The sequence below is a fragment of the Nuphar pumila genome, chromosome 7 (genome assembly GCF_984573655.1).
Source record: "Nuphar pumila chromosome 7, dmNupPumi1.hap1.1, whole genome shotgun sequence".
Taxonomy (NCBI): Eukaryota; Viridiplantae; Streptophyta; class Magnoliopsida; order Nymphaeales; family Nymphaeaceae; genus Nuphar; species Nuphar pumila.
In genome coordinates, this window is record NC_143255.1 from 112,370,216 (window position 1) to 112,395,786 (window position 25,571).

General features: G+C 38.7%; 1 protein-coding gene and 1 pseudogene across 1 annotated transcript; both read right to left on the reverse strand.

The window, feature by feature from the left end:
• Positions 1-9,776: 9,776 nt before the first annotated feature.
• LOC149832964 (protein STAY-GREEN homolog, chloroplastic-like) lies at positions 9,777-11,167 on the reverse strand. Its single transcript, XM_090014810.1, has 5 exons — positions 11,008-11,167; positions 10,717-10,890; positions 10,459-10,626; positions 10,214-10,360; positions 9,777-10,130 (listed from the first exon to the last, which is right to left on the reverse strand). Exons 1-5 carry the CDS (start codon positions 11,131-11,133, stop codon positions 9,948-9,950), a joined length of 798 nt encoding a protein of 265 aa, XP_089870936.1. The 5' UTR covers positions 11,134-11,167; the 3' UTR covers positions 9,777-9,947.
• A 9,615-nt stretch (positions 11,168-20,782) lies between these two features.
• On the reverse strand, positions 20,783-21,467 carry LOC149832965 (zinc finger CCCH domain-containing protein 56 pseudogene; annotated as a pseudogene).
• Between the last annotated feature and the right edge of the window lie 4,104 nt (positions 21,468-25,571).

The following is a 25,571-nucleotide window of genomic DNA, read 5'->3' on the forward strand; positions in this document are numbered from 1 at the left end:
TCGTAATTGGCTCGTATAGCTGATGAGCTGAGCCACAAGCAGCTCGTGTAGCTTAACAACTTTAGCCTGGACATAGCTTGTAGCTGTCTATCGCCTACCTACTGGGCTTTTGAAGGGTTTTTTTCTAAAATCTGACCGTGCAAATGTGATTTACGCTTGATTTTATATGAATTGACTCTTGGATCGTCAGGTTTTGACACACATGTAAGTTTTTATAAGATTTTAGAAATTAATGGTTTACAATTTTCAAAAATATTCAATGCTTGTGTCATTTCCAAGAAAATCCACTATGCTGAACATACATGGTTAGATTTGTGAAAAAATAACTAGGAAACACCTATTCACTGGTAGGGGTGGCAAAACCTGACACGACCCACCAACCCGCCTCTTAGGCGGGTTTGGGTTGGGCTTAAGCCAACCCGTTTAATAAACGGGTCGACCCGCCTAACCCGTCGGGTTCGGGTTGGGGGTATGCCAACCCGGCTGACCCGTTTAATAAACAGGTTAGGCGGGTGGGTCAACCCGCCAACCCGTCAACCTGTCCGCCAACCCGCTCGCCCACCAACCCGACCCGCCCACTACCCGTTTTCCCGACCCAACCCATTTATTAAATGGGTTGGCGGGTCATGTCGGGTTACCCGTTTATTAAATGGGTCGGGTTAGTGTTTACCACAGCCGACCCGTTTAATAAACGGGTCGGGTTCGGGTTGAGGTATGCTGACTTGCCAACCCGACCCGATTGCCACCCCTATTCACTGGTGGTAGGTTGGTTGTAGGCAGCTATCACCTTTCACTATATATATAGTGACTAGAATATGAGAAGTAGAAATAGGAGCATTTTCAACGCTTTTTTGTGCAAGTCAAACCATGTGGATGTGCTTGGCATGGTGAATTTGCTAGGAATCAATTATTGGATCATGCATTTTTTAATGCTTGAATATTTATGAAAATGATGAGCCATTGATTTTAAAACCTTAAACAAATCAGGTTTATGCATCAAAATCGGATGATTCAAGAATGGGTTCTTGTACATCCAAGCATGCAGATCTGTACTGTTAGACTCAAGAGAAAAGGACAAAAAATCTATGAAAATAGTGGTTCACAATTAGTTCTCATATTTCCCGTTCTTATGTTTTAGTGATTTTATGTATATAAAGTGTAATATATAAAATATATGTACATTCCATGTATAAAAGAAACATGATTTTTTTTCACATGAAACCCCGCATGTTCAGCTCATTTCGTTTTGGAGCTTGAGGTCTACTCGGCCAAACATGAGCACCAGGGGCTGAGTCACAATCTTGGTCCACTGGTAGATGAGCCAAGCTTGAACATGCCCTGTTCGGTTGGTTTGGCTCATCTACTGGGGCACTGATGCCTGTCTAGCCCCAAGAGACCCTGTGTTCATTTGCATTTTTTTTGGTGAGGAGAACCCACCACTTTGGTTTAGATGACCCATTACAGGACGAGCGGTGTCATGTTGACTATGATCTTGTTGTTGTTGTTGTTGTTGTTGTTGTTGTTGCTGTTGTTGTTGTGGTATAAAACTCCATGGGGGCTTCGGCCTTGCAGCAAGGGAATGTTTGAGTATCGAACTCTCGATGTCTTCCAACTTGAAGGCCTTAAGTTGACCCACTTAGTTGATTATTCCCAGACAAATAAATTGGAAAGGTTAGGGAAGAATAAATGCAGTAACTGTATATAGGGTTAAGTGGGGAGGCCACTTTTCTAATGAATGATCTATCTATTGGTCATTGTTATCAATCAAACTTGTAGGTGTAGTGAATAAAAGATTCAAGTTAGGAAGTCAAACCGTCTAGGCCCCATACCACTACCCCAAACCCCATGGGTCTGATCATGTACATCATTTCTGAAAAATCTCTTTTGAATTCAAGTACTGCTCTGCCCACAAGGGTTCTGTGGTTTGTCACCTGACATGGAATGACCACAGTTCGAAACCTAGGGAGGGAGTCCCTTGCTGCAAGGTCAAAGCTAGGTATACTCCTTGGTGGGGAGGGGAAACCTCTAGGTTTTTTTCCAAATTAGAGTTATGTGATCACAGTGAGTGATGGGAGGGTTTTCCCTACTTTTGCACGAAACATAGACTTCTAGGACTCTTATGGGTCAACATACTACTCCTAAAGACTTGACTATAGTTCAGTATGGATCTGGACGAGTTTTATCTGCATCTGTCCAAATGGAGATGGAGATGTAGATGGGTGCACAACCCACATCCCACTAATCCCATGGTGGGTATTAAGCATGTAAAGAATGTATATATTTAATTAGGTCAGGCGGTACATAGTGCCTCTATAACCATAGTGGAAAATATTGGTGTTTTGTATTAAAAAAAGGCAAAAAAAAAAAGAAATATATTTTCCATGAAATATCACAAAAAATAAATTTCTTAATTTTTCATTGAAATATCACAAGAAATCAAGGGTATGAATTATATGACCTTATGAAGAAGGAAGCTTCAAAACAAGCCTACTCTGCAAGTAAAGCATGCCCTTTCCTGGCAAGGAAAGGGCAGGCCAGCATTGGTGATTGTGTCCAAAATGCAGCCACAAATTTAAGTCACGCAAACCACATGGCCAACAATGAACAAAAAACCAAATAGTTCAACTTCAACAAGCAACTGACAGCAGGACAGGAGATGTGTCAATAGGCTGGCCCCTTGATCACGCCACCAAAATGCTCCACCTTGGCATGATAGGGACATGCATAGCACCAAAATTATGTCTGTATTTGTTGAATGTGTACACTAAGGCTATAAGGGACAAAAAAAGCATAGGCTAATCAATCAATGGTTTCCTGAAGCTTTAAGCAACCACACCAAATTATTCTTCAATACCAAACATTTTGGTGTGTGCTTTTGTTAGTTAGGGGTGTCAACTGGTCGGGTTTGGTTCAGATCCAGGTGGAACCAAACCCAGACCTGATTTGAGAAGATGGTACCCAAGTCCTATAAGAGTTTCACCAAATGTGGTAAAATAATATTTTTTCTTTTTTTTACATTGAAAAATTCTGGATCTTAATCAGAACTCTTCAGGCCCGACCTAGACTATAATCAGACCTTGTTTATCACCAAACCCTGACCCTATAAGGTATGGTGTGGCTTAGGTCCGGGTCAAACCCAACCCATTGACACCCCTAGTTTTTGCTATGGACTTATTTTGCAATAACAAACAAAGAACCATTTAGCCTCTTTCTCTGAATAAACCATTGTTATCGTGTCACATTGAGGGTGTGTTTGATCGCGTGTTGCACATGATGTCGTGGATGCGCAGGATGCTCGGATGATCAAACATTGGATGCGGCGGATGCGTGTTTGCCGCATCCGTAGAATGATGATTCATTGTTCCACACCCCCACTTACATTGAGAACAAGGATGAGGGAACATGAATTATAAAAAAAAGGTTAGGGGCTCTCCCTCATTCTCCCCTCTCTCTCTCACTCACCCCTGCTCCTGCGCAACGGTCAGACGACGAGGTCACCGTAAATGACTCACTTTCTCACTTTTCTTATTTTTTTTCCTTCTCTCTCTCTCTTCTTCTCTCTAATTAGGGTTTTGATTACGGCTCCGAGAAAGAATTTTTTTTATTAGGGCTTTGAATCAAAAATTTTAATTAAGGCTTTTTATATTTAGTTTGATTTAGGTTTTTCTTTGATTAGGGCTTTGAATCAAATATATTTAATTTAATTAAGGCTTTTAATATTTAATTTGATTAAAACTTTTCTTTGATTTGATTAGTTTTTTTTTATTAGGGATTTGAATCAAATTTCTTAAATTATGGCTTTTTATAGTTAATTTGAATAGAAATTTAATTTAATTTTATTAAGTTTTTTTTCTTTGATTAGGGCTTTTCTTGTATTTGATTAGGCTTGTTTTTCTTTGACTTTCTTTGATTAGGGTTTGAATTAGGGCTTTTTATATTTAATTTTATGATTTATTTATGCTTTCTTTGATTTTATAGTTTATTTTTCTTGTAGTTTAGGCTTTTTTGGTTTATTTATGATTTTTTTTTAATTTTAGGGTTGTATGATTTATTTATGGTTTTTTATTTGAATATAAAAATATAAATTCTTATATATTTTTTTTCAAATTACCCAAAATTTAAACAATTTTCGGTACTTTGATTCAATTTGAGATCTATATTTAGTGCTAAAATCCATAATTTTTTTATAAAACTTTCAAAGTTAGCTCTAACATGACACCGGTTACAACATTTATATATAAAAACCATATTAATTCTTATTTTTCTTAAATTATCCAAATTTTTATATATTTTTGGTATTTAAATCTAATATGAGATTCGGCTAAAATCCATAATAAACATGTTAAAACACTCGTACTCATATGGTGGGTCAAATCAAGTCATATGATCTAAAACAAATTTATTCAACCCATTATCCATATATGTCTAAATTGCCTGCACAACGTAAAAATCAAATATCGAACACAAGAAACATAGTTTCATTTTTAGTTGGAACAAATGCATTTTTTGTGTTTGTTATGTTATTCCATCCAATCTTGGACAAGCAGCCAACCACACCGTGAATGCAGCTTTGTTTCAATGTCTGCAATGTAAAACTCTGCAACTATTTATCCCTTACATGCAAGAAATGGTTTTCATGGGCTTCAACCTTTGCAGCAAAGGATGTACACCCCAAATATCATTTTTTTGCTCTTGAATCCAAGATTGGATGAAATAACATAACATAACAAACAAAATAAATGTTATGTCCATTCTCTTACAATTTTACTATGTTCAACGTTTGTTTCGTATTCTTTGTATTGAGTGTTTGATTTGTACATTGTGCGGACAACTTGGACACATATGAGTAATGGGTTGGATAATTTCATGTTGGATCATACAACTCGATCCGCCCCACTATATAAGTGTTTTAACATGTTTATTATGAACTCAGGATATGGATATTGATCTAAAAACAAAAAAATTGTTTAAAATTTGGGTAATTTAAGAAAAAATTAAGAATTGATATTTTTTATATATAGAAATGCTTTAATAAATGTCATATTGGATCTAATTATGAAAAAATTATTAAAAATTTGAATTTTAGCCTCGAGTATAAATCTCAAACAGGATCCAAGTATGAAAAAATATTTAAATTTTAGATACTTTGAGAAAAGAATAAGAATTGATATTTTTTATATACCAATGCAAAAACCATAAATAAATCATAAAACCCTAGAATGCAAGAATATAAATCATAAATAAATTAAAAACCCTAAACTAGAAGAAAAATAAATCATAAAAATAAAAAAACATAAATAAATCATAGAATTAAATATAAAAAAGCCTTAATTCAAATCCTAATCAAAGAAAAATAACTTTAATCAAATAAAGAATAGCCCTAATCAAATTAACTACCAGAATCCCCAATTAAAGAAATTTGATTCAAAGTCTTAATCAAAGAAAAAAACTTAATCAAATTAAATATCAAAATCTCTGATTAAAGATATTTGATTCAAAGTCATAATCAAAGAAAAACAAAGAAAAAAACCCTTATCAAACAAAATATCAAAAACCCTAGTTAAAGATATTTCATTCAAAACCCTAATTAATGAAAATCAAAGAAAAAAATCTAATCAAATTAAATATAAAACTCCTAATTAAAAAAAATGATTCAAAGTATTAAAAAAAATTCTTATTCAGAGCCCTAATGCGAGAAGAAGTACGAGGAACAAAGAAGAAGGGGAAGAGAGGGAAAAAAGAGAGAGAGAGGAACGAAGACGAAGGGATAAAGAGAGCCGAAACTAATTCAACATTATCACTCATGAAGATCAACAAAATGTTGAACCCATGAACTGAACAAGAGCAAAAGCCAAAACAAAAAGAAAGCACAAGAGAAAAGAACATCAGACAGATAAAACGGGCTCACACCGGAGCCGCTTGCCCAGATTGCGGCAAAGGAGAGGTAGTGTCAGCAGGAGGGAGCGGAAGATCACTAAGATGCATACGCAAGATCGCATAAACATCTACCAAGATTTTATGCACCAGGTTTTGAATGTTAACTGGAATTTGACGAAAATGAGCATCGTTTCGCGCCATCCAAACAAACAACCAAGAAGTAAGCAACCACGTCCGCCAGATGAACCTCCACCTCTTGTTGCGCCTAATACAAACCGGTCCCAAGATCAGATCTAGCGCAAAGGACTCTTCCTTAACAAACACTTCTGGATGCCTCCATGTCCTGCTAAAGAGTTTCACAAATATTGGGCAAGACCAGAACAAGTGAAACGTAGATTCTTCTGTAGCTTGACAAAGCATGCACCAACTCGGGAGCTGAATGCCCCAATTCTTTAAATTACTATGGGTCTGGATCTTATCGTGCAAAATTAACCAAGTCAGGACTCGAGAACGGGGAGAAGGACCCTTCGCTCAAAGCACATCCTCGGGCAACCAATCAGCCCCTGGCGGGAGCAACGATCTATAAACTTTTTTTGTGAGAAACTCTCCGCTTGGCGCCAATGCCCACTGCAACCACTGACCAAAATTTCTGGAGTCCTCAAAATGGTCTCTAAAGCAGGCTAAAGACCTCAACCACGATTTACGCAAGTGCGAGAACGCCAAACCCCGGGTTCTCAAACGAACTGGGATAAAAGCTGGAGCCCCATATTTAGCAAGAAGCAAACTAGCACAAGGGTTATCCGGTTGGTGGGCCAACCAACATTGCTTGGCGACAAGAACAATGCTTCGCAGTCGAGGAGCAGGAATGCATAAAGCAGGCATACGCCGAGGTAAGACCACCGAACGTCAATCAATCAAGTGACGCTTACCCTTGAGTTGACACCCAGACCATAGAAAACCTGCCAGCAAGCGCGTCAGCTGCTTCTCTACTCCCACATGCATCACAAATATAGACATGAAAAATTCTGAAATAGTTAAAAGAACATGTCTGACTAAGGTTAGACGGTCAGTGATGGAGAGATAAGACGACTGCCACAAAAGCAATTTACGCTTCACTTTTTGAAGCGTCGAAGCCCAAGCAACAGAAGAGAGGTGTTTCACTTGTAACGGCAAGCCCAGGTACATAATAGGCAAGTTAGAAATAGTGCAATTAAAAATTGTCTTTCCAGCTGCAAGCATATTGGCATTAACATTGAACATGGTAATAGAGCATTTGGTCTCATTTAGAGAAAGCCCGAATAGGGAGAAAAAGAACTGAATGATAAGCTTGAACCTAAGCATATGTTGAACATTTGCACGACCAAAAATGATCATATCATCAACATAAGTAAGAATATGACCTGGGAAGTCGGAAACCTGCAAAGGATCAATGAAACCCGATACAGCGGCCCGCTTAAGCAAGACCACAAGACCCTCAGCAACTGCATTGAACAATAAAGGCGATAGGGGGCACCCTTACCGCAAACCCCGCCCCAGCTTGAATCGGTCTCCTCTAACACCGTTGATATTTAACATGGCCTGGGCATTTAAGACCAACTCCCTCACCCAACCAGAAAAACGACGACCAATACCAAAATTTGCTAACATTTGAAATAAGAATGACCAATGATTAGAGTCAAAAGCTTTATGAAAGTCTAATTTAAGGACAAAGGAAGGTTAACCGCTATGCTGCAAGGAATGAACAACCTCGGACGCCATGATGAACGAGTGTTGGACCCTCTTATTACGGATAAAGGCAAACTGAGAGTCTGAAAAAATCTGGTTAGCCACCGATTTCAGCCTATTCGCCAAAACCTTGGCAAACATCCGATAGAGAGCACTCATAACTGAGATTTGATGGAATCGTGACATATCAGTGGCCTCATCATCTTTCGAAATGAGCGAAATAATAACAACATGAAAATGATAAGGCAGTCTGGAGTTACGATAGAACTCATCAAACATGCTCACTACGTCTGATTTAACATAGTCTCAAAAGATTCTAAAAAAGTTGACATGAAACCCGTCAATGCCAGACACTTTCCAACCTGACAGATCCTTAATGGCCCTAAAAATCTCATCAACAGAGAACCTCCTTTGCATAGATCTGGCTTGTTCTGAATTGACCCAACTAGGATATTACCAAAAACACCCTACGCAGTTAACAAAGCAGAATATAAGTCCTTAAAGTATAGCGAGAGTGCCGGATTAACGTGTTGATTGAGATAAGAAACACCCTCAATGGAGATAGAAGGAACAACGTTCCTCCTATGACGATGGGAAGCACCACAAGCCATTTCACCCTAGATCTCTGCTTCCAACGAATTTCCTCTTTGACCCTTCAGCTTTTCAAGAGCATAGTTAATTCTAAGGACCTGGCCTGGAGACTGAGAAGTTGCAAATCAGATAGAGAGTCAGAAGAAGACATAGACTGATACAACGCAGAAATCTCTTGATCCCATGCGGCCATTTGCTGAAATTTCTCCACCTTACGACTATGAAGCCAAGCTTTGATATCCTTAACTAGACAAGAAAGCTTATTTTGAACCCGGAGCGCGACCCAATGCTCATCAACAGGTTTGTTCTAAAAATTAACAATAACTAAGAGAAAATCTGGCTCCTGAAGCCATCATTCTTCAAACGCAAAGCTCCTGGTGAGTTGAAAGTCATCCCTTCAATGAGTGATGATCTGCCCATGATCCGAGATAGAGGAAGCAAACAACACACACTTAACGTCGGGAATGAGGTCCGATAAATTAGGAGTGACAAAGACTCTATCAAGGACCATACAACACGGACGAAACCGCCTATTTGACCAAGAGAAGCGCTCTCCAGTTAAAGGAATAGGGTAGAGAAAATATCCATGAATAAAGTCTTGAAAACCTCGCATAGAGAGATTAAGAATTACGAGGTTATTAGAGTCATGGATAGATAACAAACAATTGAAATCCCTCATAAGAATATGACAATCCGTGCTGAAAACGACAACCTTATCCAAATCATCCCAAAAAGCGAGTCTCATGACGACGAGATTAGGACCATAAACAACAGAAATCACTACCCTTCTATCAAATGCCTGCAAATTGAAAGCAACAGACAGAGAGAAAAGACTCACATCTAGCTGAGATAAATTTAATGATTGTTTTATCAAGATAAGAATACCTCATGCATGATTTACCGCTGGCTTAAAGAAATAGTCAGCTCTCTGCCAAATGTTAGAGATGACCACGAGCAAGATGACCTTCATTTTAATTTCACATAAAGATAGAGAGAGAGAGCATGTCTGCCTTTCACGGATGGCATCACCGCCTGGAGAAAGAGAGAGAGAGGGGGGTGGAGAGAATGAGAGAGGGCCGGCGCAAGACCCCCCTCCCCGCTCGAGGTTTTTTTTTTAAGTGGTCTCTCGTCCCGTTCTCGTCATAACAGGGGGAATCACTGTTTCACGGACATGGTGGACACACCCCCTCAGTTCGAGGATTTTTTTAAGTGGTGTGTCCGCCGCATCCGGCATTTCATTTTTGTGGCGTCCTGAGTAGGTTAGTGGTGTCCTGCATGATAACGCCATGGATGAGGGATCAAACACACCCTAATAGTACAAGTTTGACTAAAACCCCAAAACCATCTTTCTCGGTTACCAGATCACACAGTTTGCAATTTATTAAGAAAAAAAAGACGGTTGTAACAAAGTAGAGCAATCCAACGATAACCAATCCATATTGCATCTTTCACTGATTTTTTTTTTTGTAAACTTATTTGGAGTTGCTACAATTATTCACAACCTATTAATTCTATCTACCCTTGCCAATCAAATAAATAATCAACCGACCCTTTTTTTTCTCTTGTATCCCACAAATTCAAAATTTTTACACAATCAATATATCAACACAAATTACCAGTGTTCCTCTTGCTCTCCTCTTTGGAATAGAGAGCCATGATTCATTGCAAACCCAGCTTTGCTCCATGATTTCAAGATGAGCAGAGGAAACAGGGGAGGCAGCACATAGAAGAGCACAATGAGTGAACATCTCATCTCAAGCTTGTTGTTGAAGTTCTTGCATATTCTCAGTTTCAACAAGGTCTTGAGGCCATGGGATCAAGCATGAGGAAGGGAAGCAGCATTTGCAAGGGTTACTGCATCTTCTTGGTCTCCTTGTGATGTCTAATTTTGGCCAATCTTCAACAACACCCCCTTCAACCTTCTGGTGGGCTCTAACCTAAATCACAAACAAAACTATGATTCCTTCTCCCAAGGACTAGCTATAACAAGTAAATGCAACAAACCAAGAAAACTGAATACCTCAGTAGCACTCTTCAGTGGACCCCAACACTCAACACTGTTGAACTCTTCTAGACTGGAATGGAAATAGACCCAAACAAGAGCATCCTCCAACTCTGGGTGTTTGTTGAAAAGGTTCCCATCTCCATGGACAACCGCTTTTAAAACCTATTGAAGATACACTACTATGGTTATAAAACAAAAACCAAACAATTGGTCTTTGTAGAGAAACCAACAAACAGAAAAAGATCAATTTTTAACTTTACCACAGGGAGCTCCTTGCAAAATATGTAGTGTCTGAGGCTGGCTATGAAATCCAACAGAAAGTGGCCTCCACTGATATGGCAGTGCACATGAAGAGACATCTTCCCTTGCATCTTTTTCCACTCTGCTACCACCTCATCTCTCTGTAATCTGTTATACCAACCCTGCAACTGAAAACACCACCACCCCAATTCAATTAAACCAAAACCCTGCACAATAATCATCAAAAGGAAGGCACCAACTTCCTTATTTCTCAATACCTGGGCTCTGTTAATGGTTTGAGAGACGGCAAGGGTGAGCTTGGCTGTGATATCACTGTGTGTAATTGTGTACGCACGAGGCAGGTTCCCCGGATGCTTCTCTTCATCCACCCCCAAAAACAGAACCCTCAGCTTTGAGGCCTCAAAGATGGCAGGTCCAAACAATCTTGCAGACTGAAAACCAAAACTACCAACAATCATTTTCCATTTTATTAAAAAAAAAACAATCATTTTCCAATAAAAAAACAGTAAGAAAACATATTTTTTAACCAAAACAAGCTCTTTACCCACCGCAAAGCTAGCGTTCTTTCCCTTTTTAATAGGTCTAGACAGTACTAGAAATGGTTTGTGTGAGCTCAATTGAGAGGAGGGGTAAGAAGGGCAAGTGGTGATCGGTGCCACAGCCATGGAAGCCATGGAACTAGTAGCACTGAGACAGAGATGGGTGGTACTTGGTAGGAGAATAAATACGAGAAGGCTTCCGATCTTCCTGGAAGCAAAGTAGTAGAGGGGTGGTTGTAGGAAGAAAAGTCAGAAACGTAAGTGAGAGGGGAGTTGTTGCCGCCCAAGTTAAAAACTGGCTCAATGATGACATAGCGTACAAGTCTGAATTGCTTCCCTCTCCCCCATAGAGTACATTTTATGTATAAACATGCGTGTGGGAGACTAAAACTATCGTCAAAGTCGTATGGCCGACTCAAATCTAGGAAGATCTTTGTGAAGGACAAAAGAAGGAACTTGATTGTGTGAACAAAACCTGAACACAAGGCTCTCCAATAAGAGGTGGGATCTGGTTGGTCAGACTGTCTACTGACAGAATACACTTTTTGGATGCCGTTGATCTCAAGATGAACGACATCTGAGATGCCCATCACTTGGATGGGCTTTCCGATGTCGTTCGTGTTTTAGGATGAACGGCATCGGAATGGTTTAAAATGAACGGCTCACAATGAGCTTATTCACCGATTTGATGGGTGGCGTTCATTTTAAGATTGAACGACGATCAAGGAGCCTCTGACAGCATCCTCTCTCTTCCAATAGAAAAATCCAAGGAACGGGGATGACCAACATTTTTATTCAGTGACAGAATGGACTTCCACACCGACACCCGTTCTTTTAGTTAGGTGTGTGAGTTTGGTGGCCAAGGGAAATTGGTAATGACCGCTAATTTAGTCTTTTGCAAGCTGGTATGGGTGATCATTTTTTCACGAGACATGACCAATTAAACGTGTTTGTTTCCATGTAAACATGAAAGTGCCACTATGTCTAAATTCTGCTTTTTCTGTTTGATTTATCACAGGCAGAAACGCTACTGGAATGGAGACCTTGTCACGCTGGACTTAGCCTGCCGTAGGTATGATCGCCATTCCAGTAGCATAAAACTCCATGAGTGCACCCCCTTGCCCCCAGGGAGTCGCCTTGCTTTGGCTAATATAAAGGGGTGACGCCCATGAGAATGAAACCTCAACCACCAGTCTAGCGACCTTAGGCCCCCTTCCACCATGTCAAATCCCTTGGGGGCAAATTTAGCATACTTTTGCATCTTTTTTTCATGGGGACGACAGATTGGAAATAGCCCAACTTCTTAGGTCATCTTAATTGACAGTTTCCTATGTGAAGGACTCAGCTGAAGCCCCAAGTGGGGTTGGCGTACTGGGGTGGGGGCCTTGGCTGCTAGACGGGAAGTCATGGTTTGCTTCTCATGGGGGCGTCACCTCTCTTCGTAAGCCAATGCGTAGCTTAAGCCCTAGGGACAGGGGTCCTAGCTTCAGAGTTTTACTCAGCTGGCACGACGACCGTAGGTATGGCAGGCTGAGGCAGCGCTATCAGGTCTTTCCTGTGCCGTTTCTTCGGGTTATAAATTCAAAAAAAAAAAAAAGTAACGGTGCAGAAAAATTAGATTTGGAGGTCAAGCTTTATCACCTGATTTCAAAAATGGACTTCACGTTTGTGAAATTTCTGATATTGGCCTCAGGCTTCCTGGAAACTGCCAAACAGAGGCCTACCTTAACCATTATCCAATAACTCAAGGTTAAGTCCTAGTTAAGTGGAATCCAATGACAGTAATACTCTCTTACATAGCTTAACAGATTCGGATCATGGGCTTATTTCATTTGAATCCAAATCACAATACTAGTCCAGTTTAGGCCAGATCCACTATGCAGGATACTGCCCAGTTCCCAATCAAAACCCAACTCGTTTACATCCCTAAATTAGCCACATTTATGCGTACATGAATATTTGAAACATCAATATACATTGCATTCAGAATCGCATGTATGGAAGTAGGTTGAAGTCTGCAGGAACAGAGAGTGGGAACAATTTATAGAAATAGATTGGATCTGGACTTTGTTAAAGATCAGATCTTACAGTGGTGCATCTTAGAACTCTTTATAAAAACTAGGCTACAAGTTGTTGGGCTCCAACCAAGACCAAAGCCATACAACTAAAAATATGTCTGGTTTGGATCCACTTTGTTGAAGCTGACTGCACCTGATTGGTCTAGGACGTGCATATTGTATGGCACACTAAGTGGATTAGATGGACACGGTTCTTGTATTCAACTAAATTAACAGCTAGAATTAAGAGTGATTGAATCCAGGGAACACACGGAGGGAAGAGGGACAGGTCTAATTTGGACCTGAACCTTAAGGGGGCCATGGACTGGATTCAACCTGGAGTGAACCTGATTGGTCAGATCCCTCTTATTCCTTCTTATTTTTTCCAAATTTTGGATGTGATAGGTAGGGATGCATGTGGATCGGATCCGGATTATCTAAATACATTGAAAAGTTGGATCCAGATCGGGTCGGAATGGCAAAAAATCATAAAAGTGGCATACTGGATCCGATTGTTTGCATCCCTAGTGACCGGCCAGTAATCTTAGGATCAAGCCAAGAATACACTTTAAATCTATTTTTTAATTCAGTTTTTCGCCATATTGTAAATAAGGGTGCAACTGGGTTGTACCCAAGATGGAGGTTTTGCAAATTTTTTGTTGTTCCGGATCTGACTCTGATCCAAATCTTCATGCATTTAGCTATTCTGGATCTGAGCCGTTTGCATCCCTACTTGTTAACACGGTTTATAGGTCCTGTCATGAGGTTAGAATTCTAGCTTTTCTAAGATACTATATCAATGATAGCTCGAACTTTTGCCTTCCACCTAAGTTTCTATTTCACCCAATCTCTTTCCCTCACATTTGCCTTGATGGTTAGGCCTGTTTTGTGAGTAGACTCAATTCACTTGGAAGCAGAGTTGAAAAGAAGTTACCAATGGGCGCTTGTCTGGCAGGAGTGGTTAGTGTTCGTCACCTTGTGTTGGAATGTTGCAAGTTCGAATCCCAACGGTATAGTTGTCTACAGAGCCAACTGCCCTTTTTGATATTTGAGGCCACCGCCTAGGGTTTCAAATGAAAAAAAAAAACATAACGCTTATATTTCACATGTTGAGGGCCATCATGAATATATATATATATGGGCTTCCAATAAAATATGCCCAGGGCCTCAACTTCTCTTGAGCCTCAACTGTTGTATAACTGATAGGGGTCGTCAATGAAAAATATGGAGAAATATCAACTATACACAAAAGGCAGTCCCAATGTTTGATTATTACATTGAGCTGATAGCTTTTGCATTTATTTTACAAAGACATGCTTGGTCCTAAAATCAGTAACCTTGTTTTGTCAAACCAAATGGTTAAAATGTCTTGATTTCTTCCATGAAAGAGCAAATTTGAGTTTTTTTTTATGAGAAAAGAACACCATTTTACACTTCATACAAGTATTTGGCTATTTGCAATGCATTCACATAAAGCATCTGAATATAATAACCAAAAAGTTAGGTAGCTTTTTGTAAATAACTTATAAGCTAGTTTGTTGTGAATTACTCAAACCTTTTAACATGAAACCTTTTTCCATGATCAACTTCATCACCAAACATCTCTAGTCTCGACTGGTCACTTCTGCATGAGGTCGCATTCCTGATTATATTGCATTTTTGTCACAACAAAAGACAAAATAAATAATAGCATACCCAGACATTATTAGCAAGAATGCAAATCCTTCTCCAACACTCTGTATTATTGGCACCCTTAAAATAATATACATACATGAGGCTAGGGATGGCAGTGGACCTGGGGAAAGCAGGGCCCCACCTCGCCCCGTTTGGACCGGGGATGAATGGTATGAAACGGGGATGGAGGCGGGGGTGGAGGATAAAATCCATCCCCGCCACGGAGGCGGGGCAGGGGTGGACGTGCACTTTTCCCCGCCCTGCCACGATCCCCGCCCCAACCACTTATCCCCGCCCCGCCCCGCCTCATCCCCGTTTGGACCAGGGATGAAGGGTATGAAATGGGGATGGAGGCAGGGGTGGAGGATAAAATCCATCCCCACCGCGGAGGCGGGGCGGGGGTGGAGGATAAAATTTTGAGGCGGGGCGGGGGTGGAAACCTTGTCCCCAGCCCCACTGCCATCCCTACATGAGGTAATATTGTTTTTTTAAGCTTCATAAGAATTATGGATAGATTGCCCACGAAGGCTCCACTCATCTAGTAAGGGTAACTTGTGACCGTCACTAAGTTGAAGGAACATCTCAGTTCCAAATCCATGAGTGCATGTCCCTTGCTATGAAGTTCAAGCTGAGTCTACTCCTTGGTATGCAAGGGAGACCTCACATTTTTGCACTAATGAGCCCGCCCGGTGGGCAAGTGAAGTGGTTTTTCTTGGTTATCCAAAAAATATGTTTACCAACCAAATATATTTACGGGTAAAAAAACCAAGATTTTTATAGGTTTATTTTACTTTTTTTTTGTTAAATTCACTGTGCAAATGTGATCTAGATGCTTGGTTTTATAGAAATAGACTATTGGATCATCCAATTACCATTTATAAGAATGATCTTTTAAAGGTTGAAAATGAATGACTTATAATTTTTATAAATATTCAAGCATAAAAAGTTGTATTTCTTGATCCAATTACGATGATCCAACGGTAGATTCCTAGCAAATGGACCAGGCCGAATGCATATGTAGGGTTACATTTGCAAAAAAAAAAACTATGAAAATCTTGATTCATACCAGCAAACATAACATATTTCAGGTTTCCTCTCTCTCTCTCTCTCTCTCTCTCTCTCTCTATATATATATATATATATATATATATATATATATATATATATATATATATATATATATATAGATAGATAGATAGATAGATGTCTTCAAATTAATGTGGAGTCGTGGTATGATTATGATACAGACATATATATTTATTTGTCTTGATAAGGATGAACCATTCCTACAAGGTGCTGGAGGTGCAACAACAACCCTATGTTACTGAACTTCAGCTATATAGTATTGCCGAGTAATGGGTCCGTGCTCAACCCATTTGGTGCTAAACCGCATGCTAAATAGTTTTTTCAGCTTCTCCAATGCTTTTTATGCGGCATGGTCGATTTACAAAGAATTCACACCTGGATCATGTGTTTTTGATGAAAAAAAATTATGTTTAGAGCCTTGAAAATTTATAAAGATTTTGGACCGTTGATTTTTTAAACTTTATAAAAACCTGCCCATGTGTTTGAAATCAAACATTTCAAGAGCTGATCCCTATAAAATCAAGTACATAGATGACATCTGTACGGTCATAATTTAAAAATAAAATGAAAAAAAAAAACTAAAAACCTACCCATTACTCTAAAATTGCTTACGCCCATTCCTAGGCCTGGTCTTTTCAAAAAATTAAGGCCGCTCTAGTTTTATTGTAAAAAAATACTAATCAATTGGCCTGATCTTGTGAGGGACGTTGATAGTTATGATCTTTTTATAACTAAACAAATGGAGGGCTGGACTTGTGGAGGTGATAGGTGCTAGTGTTTAGTTTATTGTAAGAATGTAATATTTTAATTAATCTCTGTCATAACAAGAGGATGGTGTTTTTGTTTTCTGTACTTGATCATGTTTTGAGAGATGGGGAAACATGCATGAACACAGCAGATGAGTAAAACATAGTTTAACAATTAGATTTGAAATGGCCTACTCTAAGGACTATTTAAGAATTTTAAAACTTTAATATAGAGAGGATTGGAGTGTGTTTTTGGATCCATATGAATGAGGGTGCAATCATCTTCCACCACCAGGCAGTCCACTCTGCCAACCCAGTAGACTGTACACATCGACTTCCTAGTGTGATATGGATAACGTGGGCCCTACTAGCCATTTTCCTTTCAGGCGTTGGAACCACTTTCATATGAAAATGGGCCACTTTCCTATGTTTTAGGGTGGAATAAATGCCTTTTTTTAATAACTATTGATATCTTTGTACTCTGGTTGGGGTCTGCCTGAGCCGTCCTTGCTTATTAAAAAAAAAAAGGAAACCACCCATGCAAAGCAACTAGAGATGGATCAAGGGCATGCCCCTTAGGGTTCTCGACCACTTTTTTTTTTTAGTTTAGTTACATGGATAAACCTTGGGCCTGGTAGCAGGCCGATCATGGATCGACCCTTAAGAGAGAAAACTCTGTGGCTAAGACCTTTGCCGTCCCGGATATGTTGGGTGTTGGCTTGTGCAAGGGGGTGACTCCCACAGAAATCGAACCTTGACCACCCAAGGCCCAACCCCAACCCTCCTTAGGGCTGACCATCCATTTACTAACTGCCCCTTGTACAAACCTCCGAGTGCCCCTCCCTTATCTACCAGAGGGTAGGGTTGGGCAATGGGTCCAGCGGCCTGGAGGGCCAAGCCAACCCGGCTCATCAAGGGCTGGGCTTTAGACCCTGACCCATTAGCTATTGCGCCAAAACCTGGCCCACTTATAAATAAGTCTGGCCCATTTATAATTAATTGCCTAAGATGTAAGCTGGTAACTATTATTATTTATGTAACTAGTTGCAGTAATTTTATAGAAACTAGAAAGATAATTAATCAGGTACATGGTAAATTGTTAAATATTACTATTTACCTAATTACATGCATTAATTTTTTGTAAACTAGAAAGGTAGTTAATTGGGTGCATGAGTCATTGATATAATTGATGGAGATTTTGCATGCCTAAAATCTGCAGGAATATGCACTGTTTAATATGATGTGAATGCATCCATTTCTATAACAAATGGATTTAGATTGGGCCGGACCAACCCACTAATTATTGGCTCAGTAATGGGCCAATGTACAAGGTCATGGGTTGCTCTCCAAACCAGAGCCCATTTAAGTACCGGGCCTAAGCCCTGCCCATTACTACATGGGCGGGGTCATTTCCCGGCCACTAATCATACTTGAACTTGGAATACCTTGGCAGGCTGAGCCAACTTAACCAAGTCTTCGTGCCGGGTGCGATTTCTTCGGGTTATAAATTTAAAAAAAAAAAACTTGGAATACCTTAAGCCAACCCACCTAGGCAGGTATGCTGCCGACCACTTAAACCTGCATTTTGATGACTGGATCCACTAAAATAAAGGGTTTCACTGTGATTATATCATGGTCGAATACCATGTACCATTCCCTTCTTTTTTGCATCCTCTTGACATGGGGGATGTCCAAAACAAAAAAGATTCCTTCAATCAATTAATCTTCTTACCACATAGAATGACCACTGAAAACCAAGGTAGAACTCCATGGCTGTATCAGGCAGGGCTGGAGAACATGTTGAGCTTGAGGTCTTCAAGCATGACTCATGCTTATTGCAAGCGTGAAAAGATCAGGTGCAATATGATTGCACAATTATTTGTGCATTAAGCACCCGATTACCCTCCATCTTGGGGACATGGCCTGGGCCCTAGGCCTGATGGAAGGCAATCAGGTGCTTAATGCACAAATATTTGTGCAATCATATTTTACCCAATCCCGACTTGTTGAAATCCGAGCCTTGTGCTCATGATGACTCCAAGTTAAACAAGCCGAGTTCAAGATGGCTTTTTAAAAGCAGCAGAAGTTTGATAACTAGAAGTGATCCTAGGGATGACAGTGGACTGGGGTGGGGGCGGGAGACAAGGTTTTCATTTCGGCCCCATTTCAAAATCCTACCCTCCATCCCCGCCTTCATCCCTGTTTCATGTCCTCCATCCTCGATAAAAACAGGGTGAGGTGTGGTGGGGCACCGTTTCCCTTGAGTCCACTGCCTTCTATAAAGAAGGATTTGGGACAGGGCAGGGCGGGGCAAGGTGGCGATCGAGGATGGAGATGGGACAGGGGAATGCGTAAGTTCATCCCCACATGGGTTTTGATTTTAACTTCAATCCCCGCCTTCATCCCAGTTTCATGTCCTTCATCCTCAGTCCAAACGGGGCAAGGCGGGACGGATCCCTGTTTTCCCCCGTCCACTGGGATCCCTAAGGGTATGTTTGATCGTTTGTCCAGAGTTGGACGAAATGAACAAAAAGAAAGGAACAAAACATTAGTTTTGTTCGTTCCATAACTATTCCAAGTCCAATGTTTGTTTGGACCATACTCAAATGTTATGTTCCAAATGTCCATTTTTTGATGACAATGTGCGAACAACTTGGACAATCATGGATAATAGGTCATTTTGGATCGCATGGCCCGATCCGTCCATCATTTTATGTGTTTTAACAAGTTTATTATGTTTTTTTGCTCGGATATGGATCCAATTACAAAATTATATCTAAAATCATGAGTTTTTGCCCTAAATATGGATTTAAAATTAGATTTTTGCCTGAAATGTAGATTTTTGCCTCAAATATGGATCTCGAATGAGATTTTTGCCCCGAATATAGATTTTTTGCTCCAACAAAGGATCTCAAATTGGATTTTTGCCCCGAATATAGATCTCGAATTGAATTTTTGACCCAAATATAGATTTTTGCCTTGAATATGAATCTCAAATTGGATATTTGCCCTGAATATATATTTTTGCTTTGAATATGGATCTCAAATTGGATTTTTTCTCTGAATATGAATCTCAAATTGAATTTTTTTCCTAAATATGGATCTCTAATTGAATTTTGTCCCGAATATGGATATGATTTTTTACCCGAATTTGGCAAAAAAAATAGATGTTTGATCATATGATTGTAATGTGCGATTAAGAAAGGTTTCAAGGTCTCGAAAAATTAATTCCCACAATGTGGTAAAATTTTGTGACAATAAAAAAATATCGATTTTACATTAAAAAAAATGACAGAAAATGTCATGACAAAGCAGTGGATGTAACAATATTTAACTATGTCAAGAACATGATTTTTCATGACATAGCAGCGGAGCGGATGATGCAGTATTTACCTTTCAAAAATATTATCAAGAACCCACAAAAAACCAAACATTTGACACACTTAATAAGATAAAGTTGTGGACTAGAAAGAATGACATATCAAACAGGACCCACCTAGAGAAGAACATTCAAGATAAACAGTGGACAATAAAACAAGAAAAAACATATGAAACTAGATGCATCAAAGGGTCACATGGCTTCATACACAGACAGACATGTCAATGTGCACAAAGAATGACCTTCAAACTTCATTCTTACATTTGCTAGAAGTCCTATCAACATGGAAAATTAGTGCATCTTCATGAACAATTTAAAATAATGAATAGCATTGCCATGTACCAACTGGCATTGCAACATCAACTCCAATAATGTTCTTATCCTAGTTGATTTTTAGGGACAAGCACAGAATGTTGAATGCTCATTATGTGGATACACAGTATGTTCATCAAGGTAACACCCATTTGCAAACAGACATAGGATTTGCAGAACCACAGTGAAAGGCCAAACAGACATGGGATTTGCAAAAACATAGTGCAAAAAATGTCACGAAATCTGTGAGGTACAGAAAAATATATTTGGAGAACCACAAAATTTGTGAGGCCAAACAGACATGGTACAAAAAATTCTTAATTCACTCATAACTGCCACAAAATGGTCTTTTAGCTACCTTTAACTTCTTGTTGGAAAAGGAATTCCTTTGGATATTTTCACCTTAGCACTAGATGATACAGTGAACAATGAATATATACAATAAAGGTAATACTGAATTTAGTTGTGAAGCCCATGCTTCTTCACCAAGCATAGTCCAAAGTGGCAAGACTAATAAGGGAGCAGGGTGCCTATTGATCATGATATATGAAAGTGGAAGCTTTGTCATAACCACCACCAACTGTAGGCCCCAAGCTTATCACTACACTTTCTTGAGCTTTTGATTGTTCATCATGTAGAAAAGTACATGTATCTCCATAAGGACAACCCTCATTTGTGTAGAACTTCTTGCAGTGTCTCCCTTTATAAGATCTTTGTTCTCCTCCTGAACCTAATGAACTCAAAGACAGTATCTGGTTTTTCTCTATTTGCTCTGAAGTCAGAGAGCGATCCTCATCTTGGGTTGAGGCAATTTCTTGCCAATTGGGAGGTGGCCTCCTCATCTCCTCTATTCCATGAGCAAAATTGCAGTGTTAAATAAGGACAAGTACCTTGCCTAAATTTGCAGCAGAGTTTTGTCTAAAAAACATCCACTTAATTGCCTTATTCCGACTAACAGATGAGGATTCCCTACCAAGCGTTCCTTGATCTTTTTTTAGGAGGTTCACTTCCTGATCGAGATTGTGACTACCGCCCATCAAAGCTGGAACCTGATAGATAGTCTGAATCTCCATTCAAAGCACTATAATCCTCCTCTGTTGCACAAATTGCTTGATCATTCAACCCAGGGATCCAACTGTCAACACTATTGGTAGCAATCTTTCTAATCACCAGCCCAGCATCATCAGAGAAACTGATGCCCCCATCATAATCCATAATCAAAGAAAGATCAGTTCAACACTTAAAACTGTATAAATTGAATCCTTCAGCTTCATGTACAAATCAAACTAGTCCTACTGCTTCCCTTCATATTCACTAATTTGGATTCACCATCAAAGAACTATCAACTTTTCTGCGCAATTCATTATAAAAGTCACCATAACAACACAACAAAATGAATCCAATTAAGCAACACATAAAAAAGGGAAAAGAGAATCCCAAATGAGAAAATGTTGTGATTGTGATTTACAATCACAGGATCTTAAGAAAATCCAAGAATGAGAGGGCATTGCAAACATCTCAAGAGTGTTCGTTAAGCCTGGGAAATAACAGAACTTCATTTGCGCATTCGAGCATGCATGCGTGTGTGTGTGTATATATATATATATATATATATATATATATATATAATGAGTAGGTGGTAGCTGCCTACTGCCAGTCTAATAAGCTTTTGAAGGGTCTTTTCATGTTTTTCCTAAATCTAACCAACAGATGTGTTTGACATGCTTGATCTTATGAAAATCAACTCTTGGGTCATCCAATTCGGACATGCATTTTTATAAGGTTTAAAAATTGACTACAATTTCATAAATATTCAATCTAAAAAAATCATGTTTTTTATTTAAAAACATGATAAGTGTCATTTGTGAAACACATACGCAGGGTCAGATTTGTGAAAAACATCATGAAAATACATGTTTGCTCGTGGTAGGCTGGCAATAGGACAAAAGAGTGTTAGACAGCTACCACTTTTCTATATATATATTTGAAGGAAACATGTTAAATAAAATATGCTAAAGGAAAACAATATTTGGAGCCTCAAAAATTTACAAAGATTTTGGACCACTGATTTTTGGAACCTTATAAAAACCCACTCATCTGTAACAATCAAATGCTCCAAGCGCTAATTCATATAAAATTGAGTACGGACATCACATATGTACAATCAAAATTTAAAAATGAAATGAAAAAGGCCCAAAAAACCCATTTATCATGTTTTATTTATCATTCTCTCTCTCTCTCTCTCTCTCTCTCTCTCTCTCTCTCTTTATATATATATATATATATGAAAATGAAGACCTACAAAATGGACACCGTGCAAAATGAAACATGATAATGGATTTCCAGTGTTTTTTTTTTTTTTGAATTCTTACCCCGTAGATGTGTTCAGTATGATTGATTTACTAGAAATCGATACTTGGACCATGCATTTTCGATGGAAAAAATGGTATTTGGAGCCTAATTGTAGCAAAGCATATAGATGACATCTGTACGGTCAGAATTTCAAAACAAAAAACACATTGTCCATTTTGTATGTTTTCATTTTTTGTACTCTCTCTCTCTCTCTCTCTCTCTCTATATATATATATATATATATATAGAGAGAGAGAGAGAGAGAGTAATGGGTCTGTGTGCTAAATGAGTTTTTCAGGGATTTTTTGTTTTATTTTTAAATTCTGACCATACAAATGTGATTTATGTACTTGATTTTATAGGGATCAGCTCTTGAAATTTTGGATTCCGACACATGGATAAAACATTTGAAAAATCAACGGTTTAAAATCTTTGTAAGTTTTTTAGGCTCTAAATATCATTTTTTTTATTGAAAACACGTGGTCCAGGTGTGGATTCCTCGTAAATCGACCATTTCCAACACATTTATGGGGTCGGAACTGTCGGAACTGCAAAAAAAATACTGGAAGAGCAGAAAACCCCATTTAGCATGTTTCATTTAGCAGGGACCCATATATATATATATATATATATATATATATATATATATATATATATATATATATATATATATATATATATATATATATATAGTGTGTGTGTGTGTGTGTGTGCGCGCGCGCTCCTTTGGATATAGATACTTAAAGCTAAAACTGAAATAAGACTAAATTTGTCGCTCGTTACCTTGTGCCCCTTTTTTGGTCTTTCTTTTTGAATTTGAAACTTTTCAAAAAAAAATCACTTTTTAGGAATGCTTGTTCTTCTATATATTGCTGAATGTCACTACAATGAAGGACTTCTCACTTGGCTGGATGAGAGACTATCACTATGACATGCCTTAGATCTGCAAGAGCCATTGATTTACTTGTGCAAAAATGATATTTGGCTATTATTATTTATCCCTTCTTTCTCTTTGCCTCCAAAAGAAAAATATCACTTTCTTTTTTCCACATGAATATCCACCGTCTGCTCCTGAGCAGTACCCCCGTTCTAACTAATGGACTTTGTGGAAAACCATTCTCCAGATATCCGATTTGTCTATCTTGGACTTAAGCAGCAAGCTGCGGGACAGTAACTTAGGGCTGTAAACGGGTCGAGTACCCTGCCCATCAAGGTATACCCAAACCCGACCAAATAACAAGTTGCCGGGTTGGGTTCGGGCGGGTCGGGTTCGGGTTTGGGTTTTGCCGGGTCACAAAAATGGAATCTCAAACCCAGACCTGCATAATTTCACAACTTTTTTTATTAAAAATACTTGAGACAAGTTGACTGCCCGGCAAAAGAAAATGTCTCCCAAACCCGGCCTGCATATTTCTCGGGTTGACCTGAATATTATTCGGGTCAGCACTTTTCATCCCCAGATCCAGAAAATCAAGCTCGGATACCTGATACAAACCCGATGTATTGACAGCCCTACCATCACTGGTGAGATTCAAACCATAGTCACTGGTGATGCTTAGAAAAATCTAGTTTTCTCGAGAAAATTATTGGTATATATGAAAACAATAAATTATATGAATAAATATACATACAATATAAATAAAATTGTAGATCATATTTAAAGACATGATATTTTCATAAAATAAATGATAGTTTGAAAATATTGAATTATTTTTGACATATTATCAGCTATTGAAAATATTGTAATATGCATTGGACCCCATTCATTTGAATACATTGTTTTAAGGTGTCAGTATTGTTAGATTTTTATGGCAATGTTAGTAAAAGACTTGCTAACTATGTCACATGGATGCGGCTGTGGATACGGGGACACGGTTATTTTTCAATATAAAGGGACACGGCGTCAAAAATGGAGTATCTATGTGACATATCTTGTTAAAGGGTAGGACTGGCTATGGATAGGTTTGGTTTCATCAAAACCCATACATCTTCTGGTAAGTTCTGGAAAGGTGGGGTAGGCCTGGAATGGAACAAAATTTCTAGAATCTTCGTCATTGGAAAAAACCAAATAAGGAAGGAGCCATTGTCTGTCAAGTGTACCATTTTGGAATCAGATTTATAATGGCAATGATGGGCTTTATGGAGAGAGGAGTAGAGTATGGACCATTCATTGTTGTTCTTGAATAAGAAAAATTCATGATTTTAGGAACCTTGCGCTCCACAGACATTACCCCTCACTGATTTCCAAGCCTGCCCATGATGGACAGCTACAATTATGAGCCTGGTAATTGACAATGTGATATCTGAGGTGATATATGGGAAGTAGTGACAATACCCCAAAAAAAAAATAATACAAAAATACGCCTAGCTTTTGACTTACTTATAAAGGCATGCCTGATTTTTGAAATATTACAAATACATGCTTATTTAACAAATCAATTCTCAAAAGTTAGGTGTGTATTTGTAATATTTTAAAAGTTAGCATGTATTTGTAAATAGGCAAAATCTGGCCGTGTTTCTGTAAACGTTTCAAAAAAAAAAAAGGACATGTTATCGGGAGTGAAGTTACTTATAGGGGGGTAACTTATGACAAATATGCGTTAATTAGTTTTCTCAAGTTTCAAATATTTAAGATAAATGCTTAATTATTTAAGAAATTGCTCAAATGACTACCTAGTTGATTTTCTACTTATTTAGCTCTAACTAACTCTTACGAAAACATTTTTAGACCTTCTTTTTACTTTAAATTATTTTATTTCACATGAGAGAGAGAGAGAGACCCATTTAGGGGCAAATATGAGATTTTTTAGGTTAAATTTGAAATTTTTTGAGTGAAGGTGGAAAGTAACCACGGGTCAGGTTTGGTTCGGACCCAGGTGGAACCAGACTTGGCCCTGATTTTTGGGTATGGTATAGGGTCCGGACTCAAGTCTGGATCCACTGTAAAATAAACCATACCCAGACCCG